The sequence below is a fragment of the Halichoerus grypus genome, chromosome 10, assembly GCF_964656455.1.
Source record: "Halichoerus grypus chromosome 10, mHalGry1.hap1.1, whole genome shotgun sequence".
Lineage (NCBI taxonomy): Eukaryota > Metazoa > Chordata > Mammalia > Carnivora > Phocidae > Halichoerus > Halichoerus grypus.
In genome coordinates this window covers 8317877-8343346 of record NC_135721.1, presented here as the reverse complement: position 1 = coordinate 8343346, position 25470 = coordinate 8317877, and the positions used below count along the sequence as shown (strand labels likewise).

The 25470-nt window shown below is 37.8% G+C and overlaps 1 protein-coding gene across 1 annotated transcript in view; it reads left to right on the top strand.

Moving 5' to 3' along the window:
* The first annotated feature begins 3048 nt into the window (after positions 1-3048).
* Positions 3049-25470, top strand: part of ROCK2 (Rho associated coiled-coil containing protein kinase 2) — a 142764-nt gene continuing 120342 nt past the window's right edge. The window contains exon 1 of the mRNA XM_078055974.1: positions 3049-3693. Coding sequence (XP_077912100.1) covers positions 3553-3693 — 141 coding nt within the window. The 5' untranslated portion in view covers positions 3049-3552. The remainder of the gene's footprint in view (positions 3694-25470) is intronic.

Below are 25470 nucleotides of genomic sequence, written 5' to 3'. Positions count from 1 at the left end.
GAATATCCATAATGCATAAGGAGCTCCTCTAAATCAGTAAGGAAGACAAATCTAGTGGACAAAAGATATAAACAGGTAATTTCAGAAGAAATAGAAGCACGAAATGCTCATCTTCAGTAGTAATGACCATACTACAAATGAAAACAAGCTGCCATTTTGTTTGCCCATCAGATTGGCAAAAATCAAAAAGTCTTAGAATAGTGAATACTGGCAAATATAAAGGGATATTGGGAGTTTCTTCTGATCGTGAGAATGTAAACTGTGTAGCCTTTTTAAAGGAGAGTTTGACAGTATCTATAAGTACTTATGGTATGCCTACCTATTCATACAACAATTTCATGTCTAGGAACCTATGCTATTTAAGTATGTCCACATGAGGGCAAAAATACAAGGATGTCAACTGCAACAATGTTTGAGACACTGAGAAAATACTACTAACATCTAACATTTATGAGGGCCAGCACTCTTCTAAGCACTTTGTAACAGACGATATAAGGAAACTGAGATGCCCACAGCTAGGGTGTGGAAACAGCAGGATTTTAGCCCAATTTGTCTCCAGAGTCTGGTATGATGCTCTCTAAGAGAGAGAAAATAAAAGTCTGGTACATCCATACCATGGAATATAGTACAGCAGTTCAAAAGAATGAGGTAGATCTCTGTTTACAGACATGGAGATCCAAGACATATTATTAATTAAGGGGAAAAAAAAATCAAGTTGCAAAAGACCATAAGGTGGGAAAAAGATACATTTGTGTATATATACAAATAGTATGTATGAGAATAAGGTAAAGGCTTTCACTGACAAGAGAAATGTGTGGTGTGTAGGGAGATTTGGGAGAGTAATTTTTGAGGCATGTTTTACACATGTCTGGTTTAACTTTTACAAGAATGCATTTGTGCATTACTTTGGTAAAAAAAGAATTGTTCTGTTGACCAAAAAACATAAAAAACAACGACAAAAATAAAACGGTTTAACTCATATCAAGAGATCAGTCTTCTTTTTTTCCATGTAGACAATGGTGCAGGTCTTGGTTAACAATCTTCTATGGTATGGCTTTTTCTAGCGTATGTAGAAGGTGCCCATTATCTATATCTTGCTGATCACTACCTATTCTTTTCAAATAAGGTTTTCATGTCCAGTTATTTGGGACCATGACTTCCTGTTAGCCCACCAAGCTCCATAAAAACATATAGCCAGTTATTGAAAAATTAATTTGGAACCTGAGAACCACATGGTGCTCCTTTTGCTTTGCGTTATTTTGTTGGCTTCAGGGAAAAGGATCCATGATCATGGATTATATCTTATTTTGCTCCAGTGCGTAAGCACAAGTCTCTGGCTCATTTTGTTTTCCTGGTGTGATTGTAGAGGTATGAATGAGTCACTCAACATACAGATTTAAAGGACTTACCTTTTGACCAGAAGTCAGCGTTATTATCTGAGAGGAAAAGGCTATATTGGATCGTTCAGGGCCTCTTCCTGCCTAAGTCCAAGTGAGGGTGGCTTTAACACAAAGCAAAAGATGACGCTGCTGGAACATTTACTGATTAAATTGCTACTTTTACAAGGTTACAGCTTTAGAACTCAGCTGCAGATCTTTGTGAGCTTATCTCTGACATGCCAGTGAGAAATGTTAAGATTCTTATTACTTAATGGAGAGTAGATTATAGCTTTTTTTGGAGTGGTTCAGCTAAGTACAATTTTTCTATTTTTGAAATTTTAATGTTCTCTTAAGCATCTTTACAGAAAAAAAAATTCTCATTCACTTAAAAACAACCATATTCTCTTGTTCTTGCAGCTGCTCATTTTACATAGTTGTAAGTAGTGTATACAAACTTATTTTGTATCTGTTGTTCATTTAACTTTATTTCCAATACATCTTTTCCTGTACTTGCCAAAGTTTCATGCTTCTGACATACATCCAACATACCTGCCAGGATTCTGTTAATGTGACAGAGCTTGCTTGGATTATTCCCCAACTGTTGGACAACTGGGCCCCTTCCCAGGTTTTGGTCATTATGAACATTCTGAAGAGCCTTGCTATAAACATCTTTATGCAAGTCCCCCACCCCCCTTGGATTATTTCCTTAGACATGGACTTCCTTAAATGGGTTTACTGGGTCAAAGGGGCTCAATGAACAGTTTTATAGCTCCTGGCGCATATTTTCCAGATTGCGCCCTGGGTGGATCTGACCAATGGCACGGGCCGCGAGAGGGCAGGAATGCAGAGGAGCGGCCCCTATAACCACCCTTCTCCCGTCCCCCAAAAGGCAAGGACCTGGAGAAGGCCTGCGGATGGAAGCTTTTCTATCGCCCTCTTATCCTCTTCCTGATTAGTGTTGAAGCCCAGGCTGGGAGAAGACCGCTGGGGACCCGCACAAAGGTTTTCGGATTCCAGGACTTCTGCCCTGGGGGCTGAAGCAACTCTTCCAGGCCCTCCATACCCGGACTAGGAGTCCAGTTTCCGACTCCCATTGCACACTCCCCCAGCCTTCCCACTAAAATCTTCCTGGCCCAGGCGGGCCTCTCGCCAGCGCAGAGCCCTGCAGGCGAGGGCAGCGACTGGCGGTCGCTATTATTTTGGCGCGGGTGATGCAAGGCCCGCATAGCTGCGCGCTGAGTCAGTGGGGGCGGGCCGACCCATTCCCCCCCACCAAACCTTTCCAAGCCCCCTCCCCCCCCCGGGCCCGGCGGCGGCGGGACCGGGCGGTGGGGGTGGGCGGCCGGCCTCTGAATCCGCGGGGTCGCCCTCCGGGGCAGGGTCAGGCGGGAGCGGGGCCGCGGAAAGACCCCAGCCCCGGGCGCGCTCTCCCCTCCCCCAGCTGGAACTCGGCGGGTCAAGCGAGGCGGTCACCCCGCGCCCGGCCATTTATCCTCGGAGAACTCGAAGAGGGGGAGGAGGAAGCGGGGAAGGAAGGAGGATCCAAAAGGAGAAACACGAAGCAGGACCGACAGGAAGAAACGAAAAAATGGAGGCGAAGGCCGGCGGGCGGGGGCGGCGGCGCGCGCGGGGGGGCGGGGCGAGCGGGGGCGCGCGCCGGCGGCCGCGGCCCGAGGGGCTTGTGGGTAGCGGCTGCGCGCGGCCGGAGACGGGATCCGCGCGGGAGTGTGTGAGGGGAGCGGGCTTGTGGGACCGAGGCTGCCCCGGCGAGCATGGGGGCGGGCTGGCGGCGGCCGTAGTTGTCTGAGCCCGGGCTTCAGCTTCCCCGAGCGCCAGAGGGCGGGGCGGTCCAGCCCGGCGGTGGCCGCGCCGCTTCCCCGCTCCCGCCCTCGGAGTCCTGAGGGAGCTCGCGGCGGACGAGCGGACCGGGCGGCGCGAATCTGACTGAGGGGCGGGGACGCCGTCTGCTTTTCGCCGCTCCCGGCCGGGCCGGGCGGCCCCCTGGACAACCCGAGGCCCCGGAGCGGCGCTGAGAGCCGAAGCCGGAGCCAGAGGCGGGCGGTGGGCCCTGGCGGAGCCCCGCCCGGAGCCGGCGGTTCGGGGGCGGCGCTAGGCCCCGAGGCGCCCGGGCCAGAGCGCGGGGAGCGGGAGTGCGGGGCCGGGCGGCGGCGGCATGAGCCGGCCCCCGGCGACGGGGAAAATGCCCGGCGCCCCCGAGGCCGTGCCGGGGGACGGGGCGGGCGCGAGCCGCCAGAGGAAGCTGGAGGCGCTGATCCGAGACCCTCGCTCACCCATCAACGTGGAGAGCTTGCTGGTAGGTGGCCGGGGCCCGGGCGCCCTCCCCGCTCTAGTAGCGCCTTCCTCAGATCCCCCTCTGTGCCCACCCATCCGTGGGAGGGAGGTCTCGCCCCACCCCGCCCCGCTTCCGGCAGCCGGGCGCGGGTCGGAGGCCAGAGACGTCTGCGACCAAGTTCCAGCAGTAGAGACCCACGTTTGATTCTTCTTCCCCTTCTGCCTCCTGGAGCCGGTGTCATCCCCGGCTGCCTCTTTCTTGGAGCCCTGGGAGGAAACACCCCTCTTCTCCTTCCCGCCTCTCCTCTCGCTTTGGGGAGCTCGGGAGCAGGATTTGCTGTCTTATATTCATCAGGCTAGCCAGTTTGAAAGAGTGGCATGCTGCGTGGGGACGTGGGTCGAAGCAGGGAAACCTGATGCTCTCCCTGTTGGGAGTACCCACTTGGGGTGGATGACAAAGAGCCGGAGCCAAAGAATCAGTCTGAATTGTCGAGAGAATAAATCTCTCTTTCTCATTGTACCTCTTTCTTAAGGCAGTCTGAAATACAAATTAATAACCACGTAAAGGCTGCTAGTTAGTTGGCTCTTGATTAAGAAATGAATATGTTTTACAAATTAGAAATGCACCGTAGAATGCTTGCTTATTTCTTATTTTTGTTAGGATAGGCGATTGTATTTCACAGTTTGATTAGTGTGTAGTAGAGATGCATTTATGGGAAAAGGGGGTGCAGATTTTTCCCCCGGGAGAAGAAGAAAGTGAAAAAGATGCTCTGGATGTTAGATTAACTCGGGAGGACGAGAATTTGTGTGGGTGATCCTTGGCCCCTTTAGATACCAGAACTCCGGTTCAGTTCTACTCCTGCTGGGAGAAACCTAGTGACCGTATGCTGAGAAAAGCTGTGTCTCTTGCCTTTCCAGCGATTAACTGACTTTTCTTCAGAAGTCATTGGTTATCCTTTGAGGTTTCTGGAATCATTTGCAGAGTGACTCAGTGCTGTTTGGCCAAAGTGCAGGAACTGACTGAGGAGTGTGTCTTCTGCACAATGAGCAGAATGTAGTGATGTACGGTATTCTGTCAGATGTCTTTGACGTTGTCTTTCCCTGATGTTCGCATTAGTGTGTTGGTTATGTGTTTTCATGGCATCGTGACACCCCGGTCCCTCTTTAGCAGTCTTCAGTTGGGTGTGGGACTGGTTGCATGAAGGGCATAACTTTTCCTAGGCCAAAGCAGAGACTCTGGGCTTCACTCCCAACATTTTCACTTTGGTATTTTGCTAGCAAAACTTTGACCCAAGGCCAGAAAGTTCATTTAAAAATAGTACCGCAAGTATTCATCAGGTTCATATTCAATCCCAGATAGAAATTTTTTACTGCACTTTTTTACTGCACTTTCATCTCTTGGGTCTTTACTGATGTTAATTACAATTCCGGTTATTTTATTCAGGATATCGGAATATCCTAAGCTAATTATACCTGTAATATGTTCATACATTCTGTTTTGTTATTTTCTAAATTTTTAAAATGAAGCCTGTTTTTAACAGTGAAACGTTACATGTTTTAGTAAACAGTTTGGTCCATTCATTTATTGAGTGCTCAATACAGCCAAGACACTTTATGCTTTTGTTAAGGTGACGTATTGTTGGTATGAGAGTTGACATTAGATGCTGCTGACTGGACAGATTTTGCTATTGCTGTTTTTAGTTGATTAAATATTATGATTCTGAGTTGAAGTAAATCTTACCAGGCCAAAATTGTCCCTTACTCTTTTCTTTTCAGCAAGGTTGCCGTGCTTCTATTGCAAATTGAGAAGCTGAAAACATTTTTAGAACTGTGTTACAGTAAGTTAGTTTTAAATTATGTGTATTGTACAAAATAGTAGAATGAGTCTTTTTTGTGGTAACATTTATGTAAAGTTTACCATTTTAACCATTTTTTAAGTGTACAGTTCAGTGGCATTAATTACACTCACGTTGTTGTGTAACCATCACCACTATCCATTTCCAGAAATTTTTTTATCTTTCCAAGCAGAAACTCCATGAATTAATCTTTACAAGAATACTATAAAAACATTTCCTGAAATACTAATGAAATAATGGCTGGTATCATCTTAAAGATTTGATTCCATAACGATTTAGCCTGCATATCACAGTTAATTATTGTTTTACTGCATATGGCATTTCTTTTGGTTTTACTATAGAAAATAATATTTTTTCTTTAACAGAGAAAACTTAATATAGTCAAATAAAAACACAGCCATGAGTCTTAGTTACTTCACTTAGGAGCTCAGAAAGTCCCATTTAAAATTGTATACTAAAATGACAAAAGTATGAAGATGAAATATACCAGAAGTTACTGTATAATTATTATTAGAAGATAAAACTCTCTTTGTAGGAAAAAATGTTAGGATGGGGCGCCTGGGTGGCTCAGTTGGTTAAGCGACTGCCTTCGGCTCAGGTCATGATCCTGGAGTCCCTGGATTGAGTCCCGCATCGGGCTCCCTGCTCGGCGAGGAGCCTGCTTCTCCCTCTAACCCTCCCCCCTCTCATGTACTCTCTCTCTCTCATTCTCGCTCTCTCAAATAAATAAAAAAAATAAATCTTAAAAAAAAAAAAAAAAAAAACCTTAGGTGAGATTACCTGCAAAGTGCTTAGCTCAGTGCTTGGTACATAGTAGGGCTCATTACATTTAGCTCACTTCTGTGTACAGTTAGCATAGTTAATTGCTTTAAGTTTCCTTTGAAAAGGAAAATGGTTTTATTAGCAACCATTTCTTGCTATATAATTTTGAATATGTAACATTATAATTTCAATTTGCCATCATAAAAGTGCTAGCGGTCATCAAGCATAGGTAAAGCTGGATTCTAAGACTGTGTTAGTGTTAAAACACTAAATTATCTTTTTTTCTGTGCAGATGCTCCTTGCTTTACGTAGGTCCTTAAATTAATCTGGAGAGAGTGTATCCCTTTTGTGGTTACAGATTGTGGGCTGCTTGGTATTATTTAAAAATAGAGGGTTTTTGGGACGCCTGGGTGGCTCAGTTGGTTAAGCGACTGCCTTCGGCTCAGGTCATGATCCCGGAGTTCCGGGATCGAGTCCCGCATTGGGCTCCCTGCTCAGCAGGGAGTCTGCTTCTCCCTCTGACCCTCCCCTCTCTTATGTGCACTCTCTCTCACTCATTCTCTCTCTCTCAAATAAATAAAATCTTATAAAAAAAAAAATAGAGGGTTTTTTTTTTAAAAGATTTAATTTATTAGAGAGAGAGAGAGAGCATATGGTTGGAGTGGGGGAGCGGGGTGGCAGGAGAGGGACAGAGGGAGAGGAGAGAGAATCCGAAGCAGACTCTCCATGGAGCACAGAGCCTGACTGGGGCTCGATCTCGAGACCCTTAGATCACAACCTGAGCCAAAACCAAGAGTGGGACGCTTAATCGACTGTGCCACCCAGGCTCCCCAAAAATAGAGTTTTGAGGGAGGTTTGTTTCTGTAATACTTTTTTTGGAGGGCAGGGACTTCAATAGTATGCTTTTGCAGTGCTTGAAACTTTTTGGTGAACACCCATGTTTTGTTGTCAAGACTCCGCTTCTCATACTGCTTTCCCAAATAATATGGTAAAAAGAATTGTGCTGGAAAGATGTCTTTTTCTTTCTTTCTTTCTTTCTTTCTTTCTTTCTTTCTTTTTTTTTTTTTAAGATTTTACTTTTTAAGTAATATCTACACCCAACATGGGGTTTGAACCCACAATCTCGGGATCAAGAGTTGCATGCTTTACTCACTGAATCAGCCAGGTGCCCCGAAGACCTTTCTAAATATCTTTCTAAAGATGTGTGCTTTTGGGTTTTGATATGTTTTACTAAAAGAGTAAATGGTTATAATAACTTGGGATTCAGGCTTAGGTAAACTGTTACTTAAGACTGGTGTTGATGGGGAAAGGTGATTAAAATTTTATTTATGAATTTCAGTGACTTAGAATACAAAACGCTTTATTTGATTGATTTCATTATACCAGTAAACTGTATGAAAATATTTCTTACCACATATTTCTTATCGCTTAGATTTCAGTTTGGTACTGGTTATCTGCCTAATTAAAGTAAACTTTTATGTGTATTTTTTTTTCCCACTGTATAATAAGCATGAATATTATAAAGATATAAAAGTGAAATAGAATAAAAATTGAAAAATTGTTTTATACATGTTTTTCTTTTGTGAAATAAAAGTTGGGCATTTATAGTGTAAGTGGGATTACTTTACTTTAAAACTTGCATTTTGATGATCATTAAAGACAATGAATTAGCTAGAGAGGTTTAAAAAAGTGTAATGTATGGAATTTACAGTTTAGGTGAAGTTGAACCTCTTGAAAGTACAGATCCACAGCCCCTAACCCACAATTTTGCTACGTAAAGAACTCAGAAAACCAAGTTTTTGGTAAAACTTACTTGATCGTAACATCTGACCTGATTTGATGTTAGAATATTTATAATCAGTTTGTCCCTCCTGGTATAATTGGAATAGCTTTCCTTGGAGAAGTATTAATGTGTTTGATTTCAGGGTGCTACAGGGGTTTTCAGGAATGTACTGCATATGGTATATGTACTTTATTACCATTCTAAAATCCAGAAAATTCTGAATTCGGAAACATCTTGTCCTAACGTAAGGCCAGTGTAGACTTACATACATCTCAAATGCTGTAGTTATAAAGAAATAGTGAATAATTATCTTTTTTTTTCTTTTTTTTAAATTTTATTTTATTATGTTATGTTAATCACCATACATTACATCATTAGTTTTTGATGTAGTGATCCATGATTCATTGTTTGCATATAACAGCCAGTGCTCCATTCAGTACGTGCCCTCTTTAATACCCATCACCAGGCTAACCCGTCCCCCCACCCCCCTCCTCTCTAGAACCCTCAGTTTGTTTCTCAGAGTCCATAGTCTGTCATGGTTCGTCTGTGAATAATTATCTTGAAACCTAAGTTGTTGTTTTGGTTGAGTCCTGATCCAATAGTCTTCTTTTCTCATTTTGAATTCTGAAATATTCTAAACATTAAGAGAATATAGCATGCAAATATGAATTATGAAGCATAAAAAAAATTCATGAAATCACCGCCCAGTTTAATGAACAGAACACTAGCCTGTTGAAGTTACCATGTGTTGCTGCTGCTTGATCAGTCTTCATGCGTTTTCTCCTGTTACCCTGAAATTTTTTTTAAAGATTAATTTACTTATTTGAGAGAGAGTGAGCATGCGTGAGCAGGGGGAGGGGCAGAGGGAGAGGGAGAGAGAGTCTCAAGCAGACTCCCTGCTGAGCACAGAGCCCAATGTGGGCCTTGATCTCATGACCCTGAGATCATGATCCAAGCTGAAATCAAGATTCGGACACTCAACTGCCTGAGCCACCCTGGCGCACGTCCTGAAATTTTTTTTTTTTATTATTCCCTTGCTTTATTTTATAGATTATCACATTTGTATCCCTAAACAGTACTGTTTAGTTTTACTTACTTTTTTAACTTTAAAAAAGGTTAAAATTTGTATTGTATACTATATTCTTTTATGACTTGCTTTTTTCAGTCAAAGTTAAATTTCTAAGATGCACCTACATTGTGGTTTCGTTTTCATTGCTACCATAAACCGTAGTATATTGCTCCAGTCTATTTAATGGATATTTAGATTGTTTTTCTTTTCTGCTATTATGGATAGAATTGCTGTGAATATTACTGGAGCCCATGTGAAGTGTCTATAGGCTAGGGTATATATTTAGGAGTGGAATTGTTGGGTTTTAAGATAGCTGTGTTCAACTTAGCAAGGTAATGGGTAGAGTTTAAGTTTTCCCCCAACATTTTTTTAAAGATTTATTTATTTGAGAGAGCGTGAGAGCAAGCGATCGAGTGAGCAAGTGCAGGGGGGAGGGGCAGAGGGAGAGGGAGAAAGAATCTCAAGCAGACTCCCTCTTGAGCACAGAACCCTCAGCTGAAACCAAGAATTGGACGCTTAACCCGCTGAGCCACCCAGGTGCCCTTCCCCAACATTTTATTATGGAAAATTTCAAAGTATGGTAAAGTTGAAAGAATTGATGCTGAACATCTGTATACTCACCATCTAATTAATAGTTTGCTGTATTTGCTTTATTACATATATTCCTCCCTTTATCTATCACTACATCTTTTTGGTTTTGATTCACTTAAAGTAAGTTGTAGCTATTGGTATGCTTTGCCTTTAAACACTTCAGCATGCGTTTCGTTAAGTAGAGTTCAGTATTTGTTTAGGCTTTTTATTTTATTTTTTTATTTAGGCTTTTTAAAGATTAAATTTACATACAATGAAATGCACAAATCTTAAGTGTACTATTGATGACTTTTGACAAATGCACACACCTGTGTAATGCAAATCCTTATCAAGATACAGAACATTATTACCAACCCAGAAATCTCCCTTATATGTCTTTTCAGCTAATTCCACACCCCATTCCCTTAGATTCTATCACTCTTCTGATTTTTTTTTTTGTACTAAAGATTACTTTAGCTTCTTCTAGAACATCATATAAATGGAATCCTATATAGTGTGTACTCTTTTATATCTGGCTTATTTAAAGCTCAGCATAGTTTTTGAGATTCATCCATGTTTTTGTGTGTAGCAGCAGCTTGTTCCTTTCTTATGACTGAGCAGTATTCTGATGTATGTGAAACCATAGGCTGTTAGCCATCTCCTGTTAATGGATACCTGGTCTGTTTTGAGTTTTTGGCTATTATATATTACGTACTTTGGCTTTTAATAAAGCTTGCTAAGAACAATCTTGTATTAAGTCTTTGTGAGGACATGTTTTCATTTCTTTTGGGCGTAAATACCTAGTAGTGGAATTGCTAGGTCATAAGATAGAAGTATGTTTAACTTTTAAGAAACTGCCAGATTGGGGCACCTGGCTGACTCTCAGTGGAGCATGTGACTCTTGATCTTGGGGTTGTGAGTTCAGACCCCATGTTGGGTGTAGAGATTACTTAAAAATAAAATCTTAAGAGAGAGAGGGAGAGCGAGAGAGAGGCTACCAGATCTTTTTCCAAAGTGGTGATATAATTTTACACTCCCACAGCGGTGAATGAGAGTTGCAGTTCCTCCCCAACGCTGAGTCTTTTAAATTTTAGCCATTCTGTGGGTGGTAGTGGTATCTCATTGTGAATTTAATTTGCATTTTTTTTGATAACTAATGATAATAACTTTTTCAGGCACTTACTGGCCATTTGTGTATCTTCCTTTGTGAAACATTTGTTCACATTTTTGCTCATTTAAAAAAATTTGGGTCTTTTTTTCCTTTATTTTTATTATTAACTTACACAAGTTCTTTATCCTATATACAGTTTTTTGTCAAATATATGTTTTGCAAATGTCTTCCAGTCTGTGGCATGTTTTTTTTTTAATCAAAAATTTTTTATGGTTATTGCTTTTTCTGCCTAAGAGACTTGCCTTTCCCCATGTTACAAAGATAATTCTCTATTGCTTTTTTCTAGAAATTTTATGGTTTAACTTTTATGTTTAGGTCTAGGATAGATGTGAAGCCAGTTTTAAGTGTGTGGTGTGAGTTGGGGTCAAGGTTCATATCCCCCCCGCCATATTTCCCATATCCAGTTATCCAGACTATCCACCATTTTTTTCCAGCTTTACACATAACTTGACACATAACGTTATATAAGTTTAATGTATACAGATGATACATGTATATATTGCCAGTTGCTTACCACAGTAACCATTAGTTAACACATCCTTCACCTCACATAATTACCGTGTGGTTTGTTGCTATTGTACTTAGTGTGAGAATATTTAAGATTTACTCTTTTAGCAACTTTCAAATATACAATACAGTATTGTTAACTATAGTCACCAGCACAAATTTTTTTTTTTTTAAAGATTTTATTTATTTGTTTGACAGAGAGAGAGACACACAGCGAGAGAGGGAACACAAGCAGGGGGAGTGGGAGAGGGAGAAGCAGGCTTCCGGCAGAGCAGGGAGCCTGATGCGGGCTCGATCCCAGGACCTTGGGATCATGACCTGAGCCGAAGGCAGACGCTTAACGACTGAGCCACCCAGTCGCCCCAGCACCAATTTTTTAAAAATATTTTTCTTTTCTCATTGGATTGCTTTGGTGCCTTTGTTAAAATGAATTTTCTGATAGGTGGATTTTTTATTTGTCTGTCTACCACCTAGTAACTACATTTAATTGTTAGTTATGGTTCTGTTGTTTAACCATGTTCTATTCAAAATTTATTGATTTATTTTATACTTTTTTTACCTGAAGGAAGTGGCAGGCAACTGTGGTTGAAAAACCTAGATTTCGTTTTTGAAGGGAAGAAAGCTGTACATTTTTGTAATTATAAAAATAATATGTTCTTATTGTAGAAAACTTAGGAAATAAAGGTATAAATGCAAGTGACATACATAGTCTCCCCACATAGAATTAAATTACCATTTTGGTGTAAGTATCTGTCTGAAAAATTAAAATAGAAAAAAAGTAGAACTACATTGTACATGTGCTTTGTCATTTTCTTTTACACTTAATGAATAATAGAAGCTTTTGTATAGTCAGATTTATCAGCCTTCTTACTGTAGAGTGATTTCTGGCTTAGACGTCATGCTTAGGACATTGTCCATTACCAAAATTATGATATCATATACCTGAATTTTGTTTTAGTACTCTAATGATTTTATTTTTAATGTTATCTTTAATGTTACTTTTATTCCATTTGGAATTCTGATGGAAACTATGAAGTAGAGGTACTAAGATTTTATCAGGAAGTTTGTCATAAATATTAGAGTACCCAAAATAATAATTGGAAGCCTTTGTTTATATCTCTGTATTCTTGTCTTACAACTTCGTATTTGGAGAGTGGTACTTGTGGGAGGAAAGAGGGTAATGATTATAGATTTGATCTTCATTTGGGCGTTTTGAGTTTTTTTATGGAAATACTGTTCTACAACTATACAGCCCTTCTGAGGGTCGCTCAGTCAGTTAAGTGTCTGACTCTTGATCTCAGCTCAGGTCTTGATCTCAGGGTCATGAGTTCGAGCCCTTTGTTGGGTCCACACTGGGTGTGTAGCCTACTTAAAAATAAAATCCTGTTCTGTGCTAACATTCAAATATATACACACACACACACACACACACATACATACATATATATAAAAGCTGTTAGTGATCAGGGTTACTGGTGAAGAGAATGTTGGTGACACAGGGCAACTTATGGCTTTTGAGAGAAAAAAAAGTAATATTTTCCATTGGCAGGTTAGTGTATTATATAGAACTTAATATTTAAATTAATGTGAAATCATGGTGGTATTGGGGTCTCTACTAAAGCTGTCTCTTCTTTATCCTTGATTGTAGTTATGATTTACTCTCATCTGTACTTTTTTTTTCTTTAAAATATGATTGAATTATGGAGATATACTTGTAAATTCTGCAACTGGCAGTCCCAGATGACCCTCACTCATCTTTTTAGAAAGCATTTGGATCACAATAGTTAGCATTTCTCGCTTGCTCTTTTGCACCCTTGCTCTGTTTCTTTCATTCTCTTTCTTATTCTCTCCCTCTTTCATTTTCTCTCTTGCTCTCTCCCTCTCTCCCTCCCTCCTTCCCTCTCTCTCCTTCTCTGTGTGTGTCTGTGAGTATGACAAAAAGGAAATTTTGAGATTCATTTTTGGTTCATCTTTGATAATACTTTGGGGGAGTGTTTGTATAATTCCAAGAATGATCTTATGGTTTGATGCTTCATTTTGGTAAGGTATGAATTGTTTGTTGAGCTATGTAAAATGCTTTATAAATTTCTTTTGTTATAGTTAATTGATTACTTATTATTCAATATCTGATTTCCCTTATTCTCTAAGAGTTTAGACTTTTTAGCTATAAAGCAATTGATAGAAATTTTCTTTCTTTTTTTCTTTTTTTTAAAGGTTTATTTATTTATTTATTTATTGGAGAGAGAGAGAGAGAGAGAGAGAGAGCCGGAGACAGCATGTGGGGAGGGGCAGAAGGAGAGGGAGAGAAGCAGACTCTGCTAAGCACAGAGCCCAACGTGGGGCTTGATCTCACGACCCTTAGATCATGACCTGAGCTGAAATGAAGAATTGGACGCTCCAACCACTAAAACACCCAGGCGCCCCAAACTTTTCTTTATTTTCAAGAGATTATGGACTTTGGAACTAATTTCTTTTTTATTTTTTTTTATTTTTATTTCTTTCTTTCTTTATTTTTTTTTTTGGAACTAATTTCTGACACTTTTTTATTAGGGTTTTATATGCCATGGAAATGAATATCAGAACCTCCTCCAGTAATACTTTAGATGGAAACAGAGCAGAACAGGCTTGGCATTATCTTAATTACCTGTATGATTATGATTATGATGAGGAATGCTTAATACACTAAGTGTTGTCTTTTTATGTACTTCTTGGTTTTTGAGTTTATTTAATGAACAGAATATAAGCTCTTTTAGGACATGTGTCTTTTTTTGTCTTCTATTGTTGTGTCCTGTAAATATTTGTTGAATGAACTAACAAGTAATTCTTTTTTAAATAACAGGAGTAATCTGTAGAAATATATCCCTGCTTAAAGAGATATTAAAGTATTCCCCAAATAAACATTTTGGTATATGTTCCTGTCACTTATTTCTTATCTATTTATAGGAAGGAAGATAAGTAAACATCTGTATATGCAAAGAGGATAGGTTTGAGTGATAGAATTAATTGGAGGTCAAGTAGGAAAAGTGAATAATGATTTGGACATTTTCTGGATTGTGGTGAAACAATTTGTTTTGGAAAGGATTTAAGCTTATTTTATTCAGTGTTTCAGGTGAAATAAAGACACTGTGTGGGCTGCACAGCCTTTATCATTTATTGAGTTTCATCTGTTCCCCTTACTCCCTAGTTATTCTTCTGGTTAAATATATCCAGTTCCTTCTTACATACCAAGGTGATGCCTGCGTTGAAATAGTGCTTCATGAATAAGGGCAGATGAAATGCTGGTGGGTCTGTTCACAGGGTGAAATTCTTTAAAACGGTATATTGGCTGTTACTAATAGTAAGGCAGTATTGCTTAACAAAATTAAAGCCAAAGGGCATGAGAAATTTTGATCAGGGATCAAAATGTTATTATAAATCACTATGAATGACTGTTTTTGAAAAATTTTCAGATATTACCAAGCATTCTGATTATGAGCATTTTCACTTAGCTTTAAAATGTTTATTGTTTGTAATACTCTGTTCTTTCTCTAATAAACCCAAATACTTGATTTTTCTTGTTCCCTTTGCATTTTATTTAAAACAGCTATAGAAAGAAGAGAATTTAGAGTATGGTTTTTCTTCTATATGTAATGGTGGCTGTCAGTTAGCAAAGGAGAGCAATACACAGTATCTTGCTTGTAGTAAGTCCTTGATAATTGTTGGTTGAATGATAAATACAGGCTGCAGATGTAGTGCAGTTGAGAAGACAGTGTTACAGTCTCTTACTTGCTCTTAGAATAAGCTCCGAAATTAAAGTCTGGCAGTTGAGAGTGGTCAGCAGGTGTTGAACATAGGTATCATTGTTTACTAGGTTTATTAGTTCTCTTTATTCTTTTTATTTTATTCTATAATTTCCATACCATAGGATTCACCCATTTGTAAGTATACAATGTACTGATTTTCAGTAAATTTACAGAGTTGTACAACCAACATTATCACAGTCCATTTTCATTAACTCCCCAAAATTTCCTTGAGCATGTTTGCAGTCAGTCCTTACTCCCAGGGAAGCCAACCACTGATATGTTTTCTGTGTCTGTAAGTTTTTCTTCTTTGGAAATTTCATACATGTGGAATCATACAGTATTCAGTTATTTGTTCTGCCTTCTTCCACTTACCATAATTTTTTGAGGTTTACCTGTGTTGTAGCATATATCAGTATTTTGTTCTTTTTTATTGCTGACTAATACTCCCTTGTACAGATATATCATATTATGTTTGTGAATTCACCATGTGTATGGACATGTGTTTTTATTTCTTTTAGCTAGATTTTAAGGAGGTGGATTGCTGGGTCATATGGTATGCTTCTGCTTAACTTTTTGTTTTTCCTTTTATGCTTAACTTTTAAGAAACTGTTTTCCAAAATGTCTGTATCATTTTACATTCCCACCAGCAATGTATGAGGGTTCCAGTTTTTCCACGTTCAAAGAACACTTGACATTGTATGTGTTTGTGATGATAACCATGATAGTACCTTTTACTAATGATAAATGATGCTGAGCACTGCTTCATGTGCTTATTAATTTTGTTTTGTAAATTTTGCTAAGGTACCATGAGTGTGGTCTAGTAAAAGGACTTTCATTTTGTATACTACAAGCCAATTCCAATGTTTAAAAATAGAATTCAGATACATATAGATCAGAGCCCTTTATAGGTGAAATTATCCTACTGACTAGTGTCTCCACCTGAAAGGCCTAATTCATACTAAGCATTATTATTTTTTTAAACCTTGTTGTGGTACCTTTTGCTTCCAAGTAATGAATGCGCCTTGCTGAGCTGTGTAGGCCCTAGTAATGGCAGTGAAGTCTCTACTAGTTGAGTTACTTCTAAGCTACAGCTCAAGTTGAAGTACTTCTGATTTAAATTATGGTCTTTGATTATTTCTCCATTCTGTTTTGTGCTGATCTTTATTATTATTATTATTATTATTATTTTGAACATCTTGAGTAAACTTATAAACTGATTTCTCTCATCTTGACCAAACATTTATCTTTATAAAACTTTTCTGTTCTACATAAAAATTAAAAAAACAATTCTTACTATTTAAATATTGTAACTTGGTTCCTGTGAGTGGGTAACTACTGGTGTTTTAAAAGTGTGCTACACTTGGCTTTTGGCTTATACTTTGAGTACTCATCTGAATTTAACGTACAGATACAGATGTTACTTCTTGTTCATAGGTGGCATGGATATTGATTTGTGGGATTAAATTATGAGCAGAGTTTTGGAACTTAACCAAGACCATGTTCTTTTCAGATACAAAAGTAGCTGCCCAACTTGTCCATTCTGTATCAGGATATTACCCTATTGTTTGACCTTGTGTTTCATTATGATTCCTTTAGAAGTCATACTAAAAAATATGCTTGTTGAAATTGAAGTTTTCTGTTTAGCTTTAGTTTATATTGTATTTTTTGAGCTTTTATTAAAGATAACCACAAATGGGACTTTTTTGAACAGAAAGGAACATTTAGGAAATAATTCTTTCAGTACTTAAGATGCTTTCATTTATTAAGGATGAATTTTAAAAATTTTGGTTGTGGGACGCCTGGGTGGCTCAGTCAGTTAAGCATCTGCCTTCGGCTCAGGTCGTGATCCCAGGGTCCTGGGATCGAGTCCCGCATCGGGCTCCCTGCTCCGCGGGGAGCCTGCTTCTCCCTCTGCCTCTGTCTCTCATGAATAAATAAATAAAAATCTTAAAAAAAAAAAAAATAAATAAAAATTTTGGTTGTAGTGATATTTATTCTTCTAAAAGGAAAGTGCATTAGGGGTGCCTGGGTGGCTCAGTTGGTTAAGCATCCGACTCTTGATTTTGGCTCGGGTCATGATCTCAGGGTTGTGAGATTGGGCTCCGTGTGGGGTTCCATGCTGGGTGTGGAGCCTGCTTAAGATTCTCTCTCTCCCTTTCCCCCCTCCTCCTCTAAAACAAAAAAATTAAAGGAAAGTGCAGTAGCCCAACTGCCATGAAGTTTGAGTCCTGCAAGATCTAGTGAAATGAGGTTTTGTGTATTGAAACCCTTGCAAAAATATTTCAAGTATTAAATGTGTAAACATTGGTATGATTTTGAAAAATGTTTCACCTTTTTGGGTTAACTTACAGAGTTATAGTTTGTGGTACTTGGGACTTTTATATATTTAAATACATATGACCATATTTTATGTATTACATAGTGAATAAAGTTCAAGTTGAAGTTGAATGGTTAAAAATGATGTTTTGTGTTTGACCAGTGTGCCTGTGTTGAAAGAATCAAAATTAAACATTTTTTTTCTGTATGAATCACTAGATTTCTCCAAGGGCCACTAACAGGTTGTATAATGAGCATCTTTTGTAATTAGTAAAGATTAGAGGAACATATATCAAAATTAATATTTTCTTTCAGAGAAGTTAGATATCAAGTCAGAATTGGAGAGTTAATGCAAAATTTAAGCCATATTGTAGAATTTAACCAGATTGTAGCTATTCTAAATTCAGCAAAATTTCTCTGGAATTAACAGAATATTTGGATTTGCTTTTAAAAAATGTCTAAAACATGAACTTTGAATTTTTGTATTGGCTTCTCAATGATTATATTTCTCAAAATTTAATCACTGAAATTAATGTGCAAATGAAATGATGAACTTTTCTTTGAACTTTAGATGCAAGGCATGATCTTAGTTGTGTTCAACGTGAAGCAGTTTTTTGTCTTATATTCTTTCAAAAAAGGCCATCTTAAGGATGCTTTAATAAATGAATTGACAAAAATTTTCCTACTGGATTAAAATAAAAAGTAAATGTATAGAGAAAGATGTATCTGAAAATTTGAAAACTTAATACCGATATAGTTTATGTCCTGGCCCTTAGAGGTCTGTCTGTCTGTCTGTCTGTTTTATTTATTTATTTATTTATTTATTTATTTATTTTCTTTCTTTGAGAGAGAGTGAGAGCGAGTCAGCGGGAGCAGGGATGTATTGGGGCAGAGGGAGAGAAACACAGGCAGATTCTCTGCTGAGCAGGGATCCTGACTCTGGGCTTGATCCCACCACTCTGAGATCATGACCTGAGCTGAAATCAGGATTGAGGCTTGGGGCTCCTGGGTGGCTCAGTCGTTAAGCGTCTGCCTTCGGCTCAGGTCATGATCCCAGGGTCCTGGGATCGAGCCCCGCAGGGAAGCCTGCTTCTCCCTCTCCCACTGCCCCTGCTTGTGTTCCCTCTCTTGCTGTGTCTCTCTCTCTCAAATAAATAAATAAAATCTTAAAAAAAAAAAAAAAAGATTCAAGGCCTAACTGACTGAGCTACCCAGGCTCCCCTTATAGGTCATTTTGAGTACAGATTTTCTAATCTGTATCTGCTAAATCCAATAGCTAAGACAATGGTTTAAAAATCTTAGAGGTCTTTAGAAATATTGATGCCTGGCTTCCTTCCCCCAGACATTCTAATATAATAGGTATGTGATGTGGCCTGGAGATCAGGAGTTTTAAAAGTTCCACAGGTGGTTCTCAAGTGCAGGAAAGTGTGGGAACCACTGAGCTGAGAGGTGCAATATTGTAATTTAAAGATTGGCAGAGAGGACATTGGGTCGAAAATGTATCTGAGGAAAGGAGAATACTTATTTTTTTTCTTTCTTTATTTTTTGTGGCTCACCAAGGCTTGGATGAAGCCAGAAAGTCAGAATTATCTGTTGGAAGCCAGAATCGTACCCAGGGTACTTGGTAGAAATGATGTCAGATCCTCTGATTTAGATGTCTGTAGTGGGGGCAGTAATTTGCATTTAATCAAGCATCTCAGGTGATTCCGATGCAACTTAATGTGCAGATCAAAGTTTGAGAAATTTGTAGGTGTTGCTTCTTGTACTGACTGACAAAACTGAAACCAAATAGTCGAGATCTCCTTGGCACACAAAATTGTATATGTGGAAAAGGCTGGTGAATGGAGAAGCGCCAGATTTTCTGAAATATCAAGGGTCATCACATTTTCTTTTTTTAGAGCTCCGTAGGAATTAGACCAAGGTTTTTCTTTTTCTTATTTTAGAAGGAAATTTAATTTGCTTTGCTGAGCTTTTCTGAAGGAAGAATCAGACAAGATAGACCAAATTTCTGAAGTGAAAAACAATTTTTATCGTGATAAAATATACACAGTATAAAACTACGATATAGAAATGTTATTACATCTTACCCTTTCATAAGAAATATAGTCTACAGACACTGGCCTGGAACATACATAATTTTGATGTTTCACATTTAATAAGTGGCGACAGGGAAATAGTGACAGCCTGTTTAATCACTGACAGTTAATTTAATTCAGAAAGAAAAATTTCGCTAGAAATGTGTGGTCCTTCAGAGCACACCAGCTAAAACAGCCCAGTGTATGTATATCTGTGGAAGTGCCTATGTTTAAAAAATAATAAAATCACTCAAAAATTATTTTGTGGTCTCTTTAAAAGCAAGCAAAAAAATAAAATGTTATAAAACATTCAAAATCTTTATATTAAAGTATTTTGAAATTTTATTTTCAGAGCAGCCTTCAAGTTATTGGTTATATAACAGTCATCTTATTAATATGTTACTGTTTAGATTTTTTTTAAAAGCACATTCTTTGCAGTTATGTCTCTTCACATCATTGGAAATTAGAGAAAACCAGACAGTGGATAAGTTGTCTTTATTTTTCATTTTCTCAAGTATTTTTATATTAGACTTACTCTTGTGTGGCCATTTTAATTTTGGTGGTTAAGGGGTATGTAGGTATTTTAGAAATTTGGGAAAGTTTTCATTTATTGATTCTTGTGATAATAGTTATAGCTATTAGAGGAATAGCAGTTGTGAGTTTTACCGTTTTGGGGTTTTTTTTTAGTATTTGAAATCTTTAGCAACTTACTTTTTGTAGATTTTGTCTTGTGGTTAATAAAATTGGACACACTTGTAGCCAAGGCAATATTTTTTTTTTTTTTAAAGATTTTATTTATTTATTTGACAGAGAGAGACACAGCAAGAGAGGGAACACAAGCAGGGGGAGCTGGAGAGGAAGAAGCAGGCTTCCCGCCTGGCAGGGAGCCTGATACAGGGCTCTGTCCCAGCACCCTGGGATCATGACCTGAGCGGAAGGCAGACGCTTAACGACTGAGCCACCCAGGCGCCCCAAGCCAAGGCAATATTAATTAATATTTGTGAGACTATAGAGTGACACATAGTATCTTTAAAACCCTAAAGATTTGTCACAGTTTATCATTTAAAATGTATCCATTCTTCCCAAGTTATTGCTGAATAGATAACTAAAATGTGAAACAAATCCAAAACTGGATGGTCCTTCTTTCACTGACTGCTATACTTGTGCAGTTATCTTTAGAAATTTGTTACATCTGATATATTAACATTTCACTGGAAGTGTTTTTCAGGTTAGAAACATTTTATAATCTGGTTATTAGGATCCCTATTCCATAATACCTCAGCATTGCACAGGATGTTCCAACATTTCTAAATATTTAACAAAATGAGACTTCATGATTTGTATGTCCATGCTAAAGCAGCTCTGAGGCATTATTTCTGACTGTAGCTTTGGAATATATAATTCATGATTGCAACATTTAAAATTAGAGTATGAATATGTTTTGTTTTGTTAATGTTGTTATATTCTGGCTAAAGAAGAATTTAGTCATAAAAGCAAGATGTTACAGTGTAAGAGAATGCAAAAGCTCACCTAAAGGATTTTGCTGGTAGTTCCAAGAGACAATTTTCTAAAAAAAAAACAAAAACAAAAAAACACAAATCAAAACTGTAAAAGCATATATTTTTGTAAAAAGGGGGAAGCTATAAAATTAAAATTTTGGAGGCATTACAGAAGACAGATTTGTTTTCCATATTTAAGACATTCCCAGAATAGGAGAATAACGGATGATACAAATAAAACTAAATTTAGAACTAATAAAAGGAAACTCTAGTAAAAATTGGCTTATGAAATTTCCTTCAGAGGGAAGTCATAAAGTAAAACACTGAATACATCTTTAAGAAGTTAATTACTCAGTTTTTGGGGGAGAGTTGGTAAGAGGGGATTTTTATAAGTTTTAGCATAGGGAAGTTCATCTTTTAAGATAGTATAGAGAATGTAAGTCTCTGGCATAATATTTTATTGTGCTGCTTTTTATCCTCTTGTGAACAGAATTGTTCAGTTTAGTTCAAGTTACAACAAATCTGTGAAATGGAAGTGTAAGAATCTAGAAAATAGCATACTTATTTCAAATCATTTTCTGTAAGTAAAATTCCATTAAAATAAGTTCATAAAATGGATCCTGTTTAATCTCTATTAATATGTGAAAAAAACAAATGAATTTCCGTAAGAATATTTTGGTTTTTGTTTAAGGTAGTAAAGGTGGAAAAAAATGAGGGGAAATGACTTGATAATTTTTTTTGAAGATTTATCCATTTATTTGAGAGAGAGAGCGCGCGGGCGTGTGCGCGCGCACACACACACACACTCACACACTTGAGTTGGGGGAGGGGCAGAGGGAGAGAGATTCCCAGGCAGGCTCCCTGGTGAGCGCAGAGCCATACCATGGGGCTCAATCTCATAAGCTGGAGATCACTCTCACGACCTGGATGGAGATCACGACCTGAGCCGAAACCAAGAATTGCATGCTTAACCAACTGAGCCACCAGGCATCCCATGACTTGATAATTTTCAAGTGTATTTTTAAAAGAGAAGCAGAGTAGTATAATGGCAAGAACACTGGATTTGGAGTCAGAAGAGCTATGACTGGTATTAATTAGTTAGATGTTTTATTAATCATCTTCTTGACTATGATTTGTAAGACTGTATCTGTCTACCTCAAGGAGATGTGAAGATTAAATCCAATGGGAAGCTAACCCTATGTATTCGTGTTCTGTAAACTGTACAGAACTTAAACTTGTTTACAGACGGTTGAAGAACTATCTGTAAAATATCTTAAGTTATATATGTCTGTAAGTGTCTTCAAAAAGGTACGTGCATTCAGAATCAGTCTCCTGGTGTTAGCCTGTTTTTCCCAAAAATGGTAGCACATTATTTGGCACATATTAGGTTCTCTAAATTACTAAATCACTGAATAAAAAATTAGTTGGCATATTTATTTTTTAATTCACTGAGGATAATTAGTTTTATTCTGTGAATATTTGTTTTTATTCATTTTTGGGCTTACTATATTCCAGGTGTCAATTTTTCCCAGCTAAGGTATATTATTTTATTTTATTTTTTTTAAGGTATATTCTTTTAGAGTTGGTATGATATTGAATATGAAAACAGAGTCTGATGTTCTTATGTGACATTAAATTTCAGAAATCCTGATATATAAATACTAGGAAAAGTCATGACAAAATTTTTAAGCCTTTGTGTTATTCACTTGCAAAAATGTTAATCATGCTTTATATAAAGTTTAAAAGAGCATTAGGGTTTTACCAGCAGTTTTTATCTGTAGCTTCAATTTAGCAACTTTTGGCCTACTTGTGGTAACAAAAGTGAACTGAGGAACAACTTCAAAGAATGATTTGGGAAATGTAAACTGCAGGTATTATGCTCTATTACCTCTGGTCTTTAGGCATACCAGGGTAATTAGAATTTAATCATGTAGAAAAATATTTGAAAGTAATAGTATATGTTGTGATCATTCTATATTGATGACTACTGTAATCAGTAACTATTTAATTTCCTTGGATCATGTAATTTCCAAATTTCCTGATTTAGGGGTTTAGGATCTGGCTAGCAGAGTAGGCTAGTGTAAGGCTGTTGTCAACTCTTTAACAACCTCATGGAATAAGAATTTGTATTTCTGTAGACCAGGAAAAACTGAATTAGTATTCAGGCATAATTAAAATGAATATGGGGAGAAGTTTGTATGGGAATAGCCACTGTTATGGTGATACATTATACTTTCCCTGTTGTGGGATTTATGAATTAGGAAATGAATTTTATCTACTTCTATTTTTTTTTTTTTTTTTTTTTTAAATATCTCAGTGGTTTTTCTTAGGATAGAGAGACTTCAGCATAGACTGTTTTCTATCCTGTGGTTGGTCTCTTGTGCTCAGGTGCCTATCCCTCTCTCAAAAAAAAAAAAAAAAAAAAAAAGGAAGTAAAGGGAAGGGGTTTTTGAAGGGCCCTGTGATCAGGGGACAATAGCAGGGAAAAGTCTTCTTTTAATTTTTTTTTAAGTAATCTCTATACCCAGCGTGGGGCTCTATCTCACAACCCTGAGATCAAGAGTCACATGCTTCACTAGCCAGGACCACTAGCAGGAAAAAGTCTTGATGGGATATATGACTCACAGATGATGGGCTTTAGGGAGGTAGACTTATCTTCAGAGATGTGAAAAGGAAGAGAGTGAGCAGGACCAGGGATAGAGGCAATCATCCTTTCACCAATAACTGAATAAATATACCATATTCTTTCATTTATACTCTGTCTCTGTCTCTAATGGGAATGCTCCCTCTTATTCTCTGCTTTGTCAACTTAAAAAAACAAACAAACTTCATTTTGAAAATTACAAAAGTAATACATGCCTATTTAAAAAATTAAAAATTACAGAAGTGAATATAAAATATAAGTTCTCTCTTAACCCTTTCTACTTGATCTCAGTCTTCTGAAACAACCACTTTACAACACGTCAGTGTATCACTTTCCTTGTGTGCGTTAATAGCGTATACATACAACAATGGTGTATCATTTTCCTTTTTTCCTTGCACAAAGCAGGAATACTTATAGGGGTTTTTTTGATAACCAAAATGCATCTATATCATATCTATTGTTTTGTATTTGCTTTTTTTATTTATTTGGAGGCCGTCCAGTCAGAATTTATAATTCACCTGGTTCTTTTAGGGAGTATTCCATTATCTGGATTGACCATAATTATTTTATTATTTCAGTATTGATAGACATTTAGGTTGTTTTCTTCTGTTACAAACATTGCTGCAGTGAACATTACTAATTTTGTGCATATGTGTGAATATTTCTGTAGATTTCTAGAAATGGGATTGTTAAAGCATGTGCACATTTAAAATTCCAAAATAATCCCAATAGTGATGAGAATACACATATTCCCCTATCTTTGCTAGGTAAATATCATCAGCCTTTTACGTTATTTGCCAATCTCATAGATGAAAAAAAGCCAGTATCTCCTTTTATTTTTTATATGCATTTCAGTATTTGATTACTAATAAGATTGAGCACTTGTTGTTAGTCATAGTTTTAATTCTTTTTAAAGATCCACCTCAAATTTATTTTCTCTGTGAGGTCTTCTATAATTCCTACTTATCCTATTCCCTAACTCCAGGCAATGACTCTTTTCTCGGCTTTCATAGTACTCTCTGTTGTAAGTGATTAGAATCATTACGTATTATGATTATTTACTTAACTTATTATATACCAGACCAGGAGCTCCCCTATGGTTGTGACCATGTAGTAGTCATTATTTTTCTAACTTTTATATCATGGTTTATTGGAAATTTGGGAACTAAAACCGAGTTTTTAGGGTAACAGGGCATACATGCTTTAAAGATATTTTCTTTTTTTTCCTTTTAGTTTGAGATATAATTGATGTACAGCACTGTATAAGTTTAAGGTATACAACATAATGGCTGGACTTAAGTATATTGCAAAATAATTACCGCAATAAGTTTAGTTAACATTCGTCACCTCATATAGTTACGTAGTATTCATTTTTATGTCTCTGCCCAGTGACTAGCACAGAGCCTATTGCATTTAGTGTTTGTTTAGGAAGTTTTATCAAATGGTTAGTCTGATTCCCAACTGGGAGCCTGTGTAAGGTTTGCTGCCTTCTTTTTTGGAGGAGGGGGAGGGTTGGCTCTTAATGGTAATGGTTCTAGTAGACCCCTTTATTTTACAAATGAAGAATTAAGTCTAAAGGAGGAATGTCTTATTTGGCTAATGAGATATTTTTATTCTTTATCATACCCTACTAGGTATTGTGAAACAGCGCAGCTCCAAATGGTTATTTATGGTCAAGGATGAATATTGATTTCTACTATCTAAGATAGATGGCGAGCTTTTCTCAGTTCTTACAGACCAAGCCTAACTAATGGGGCTTTTGCCT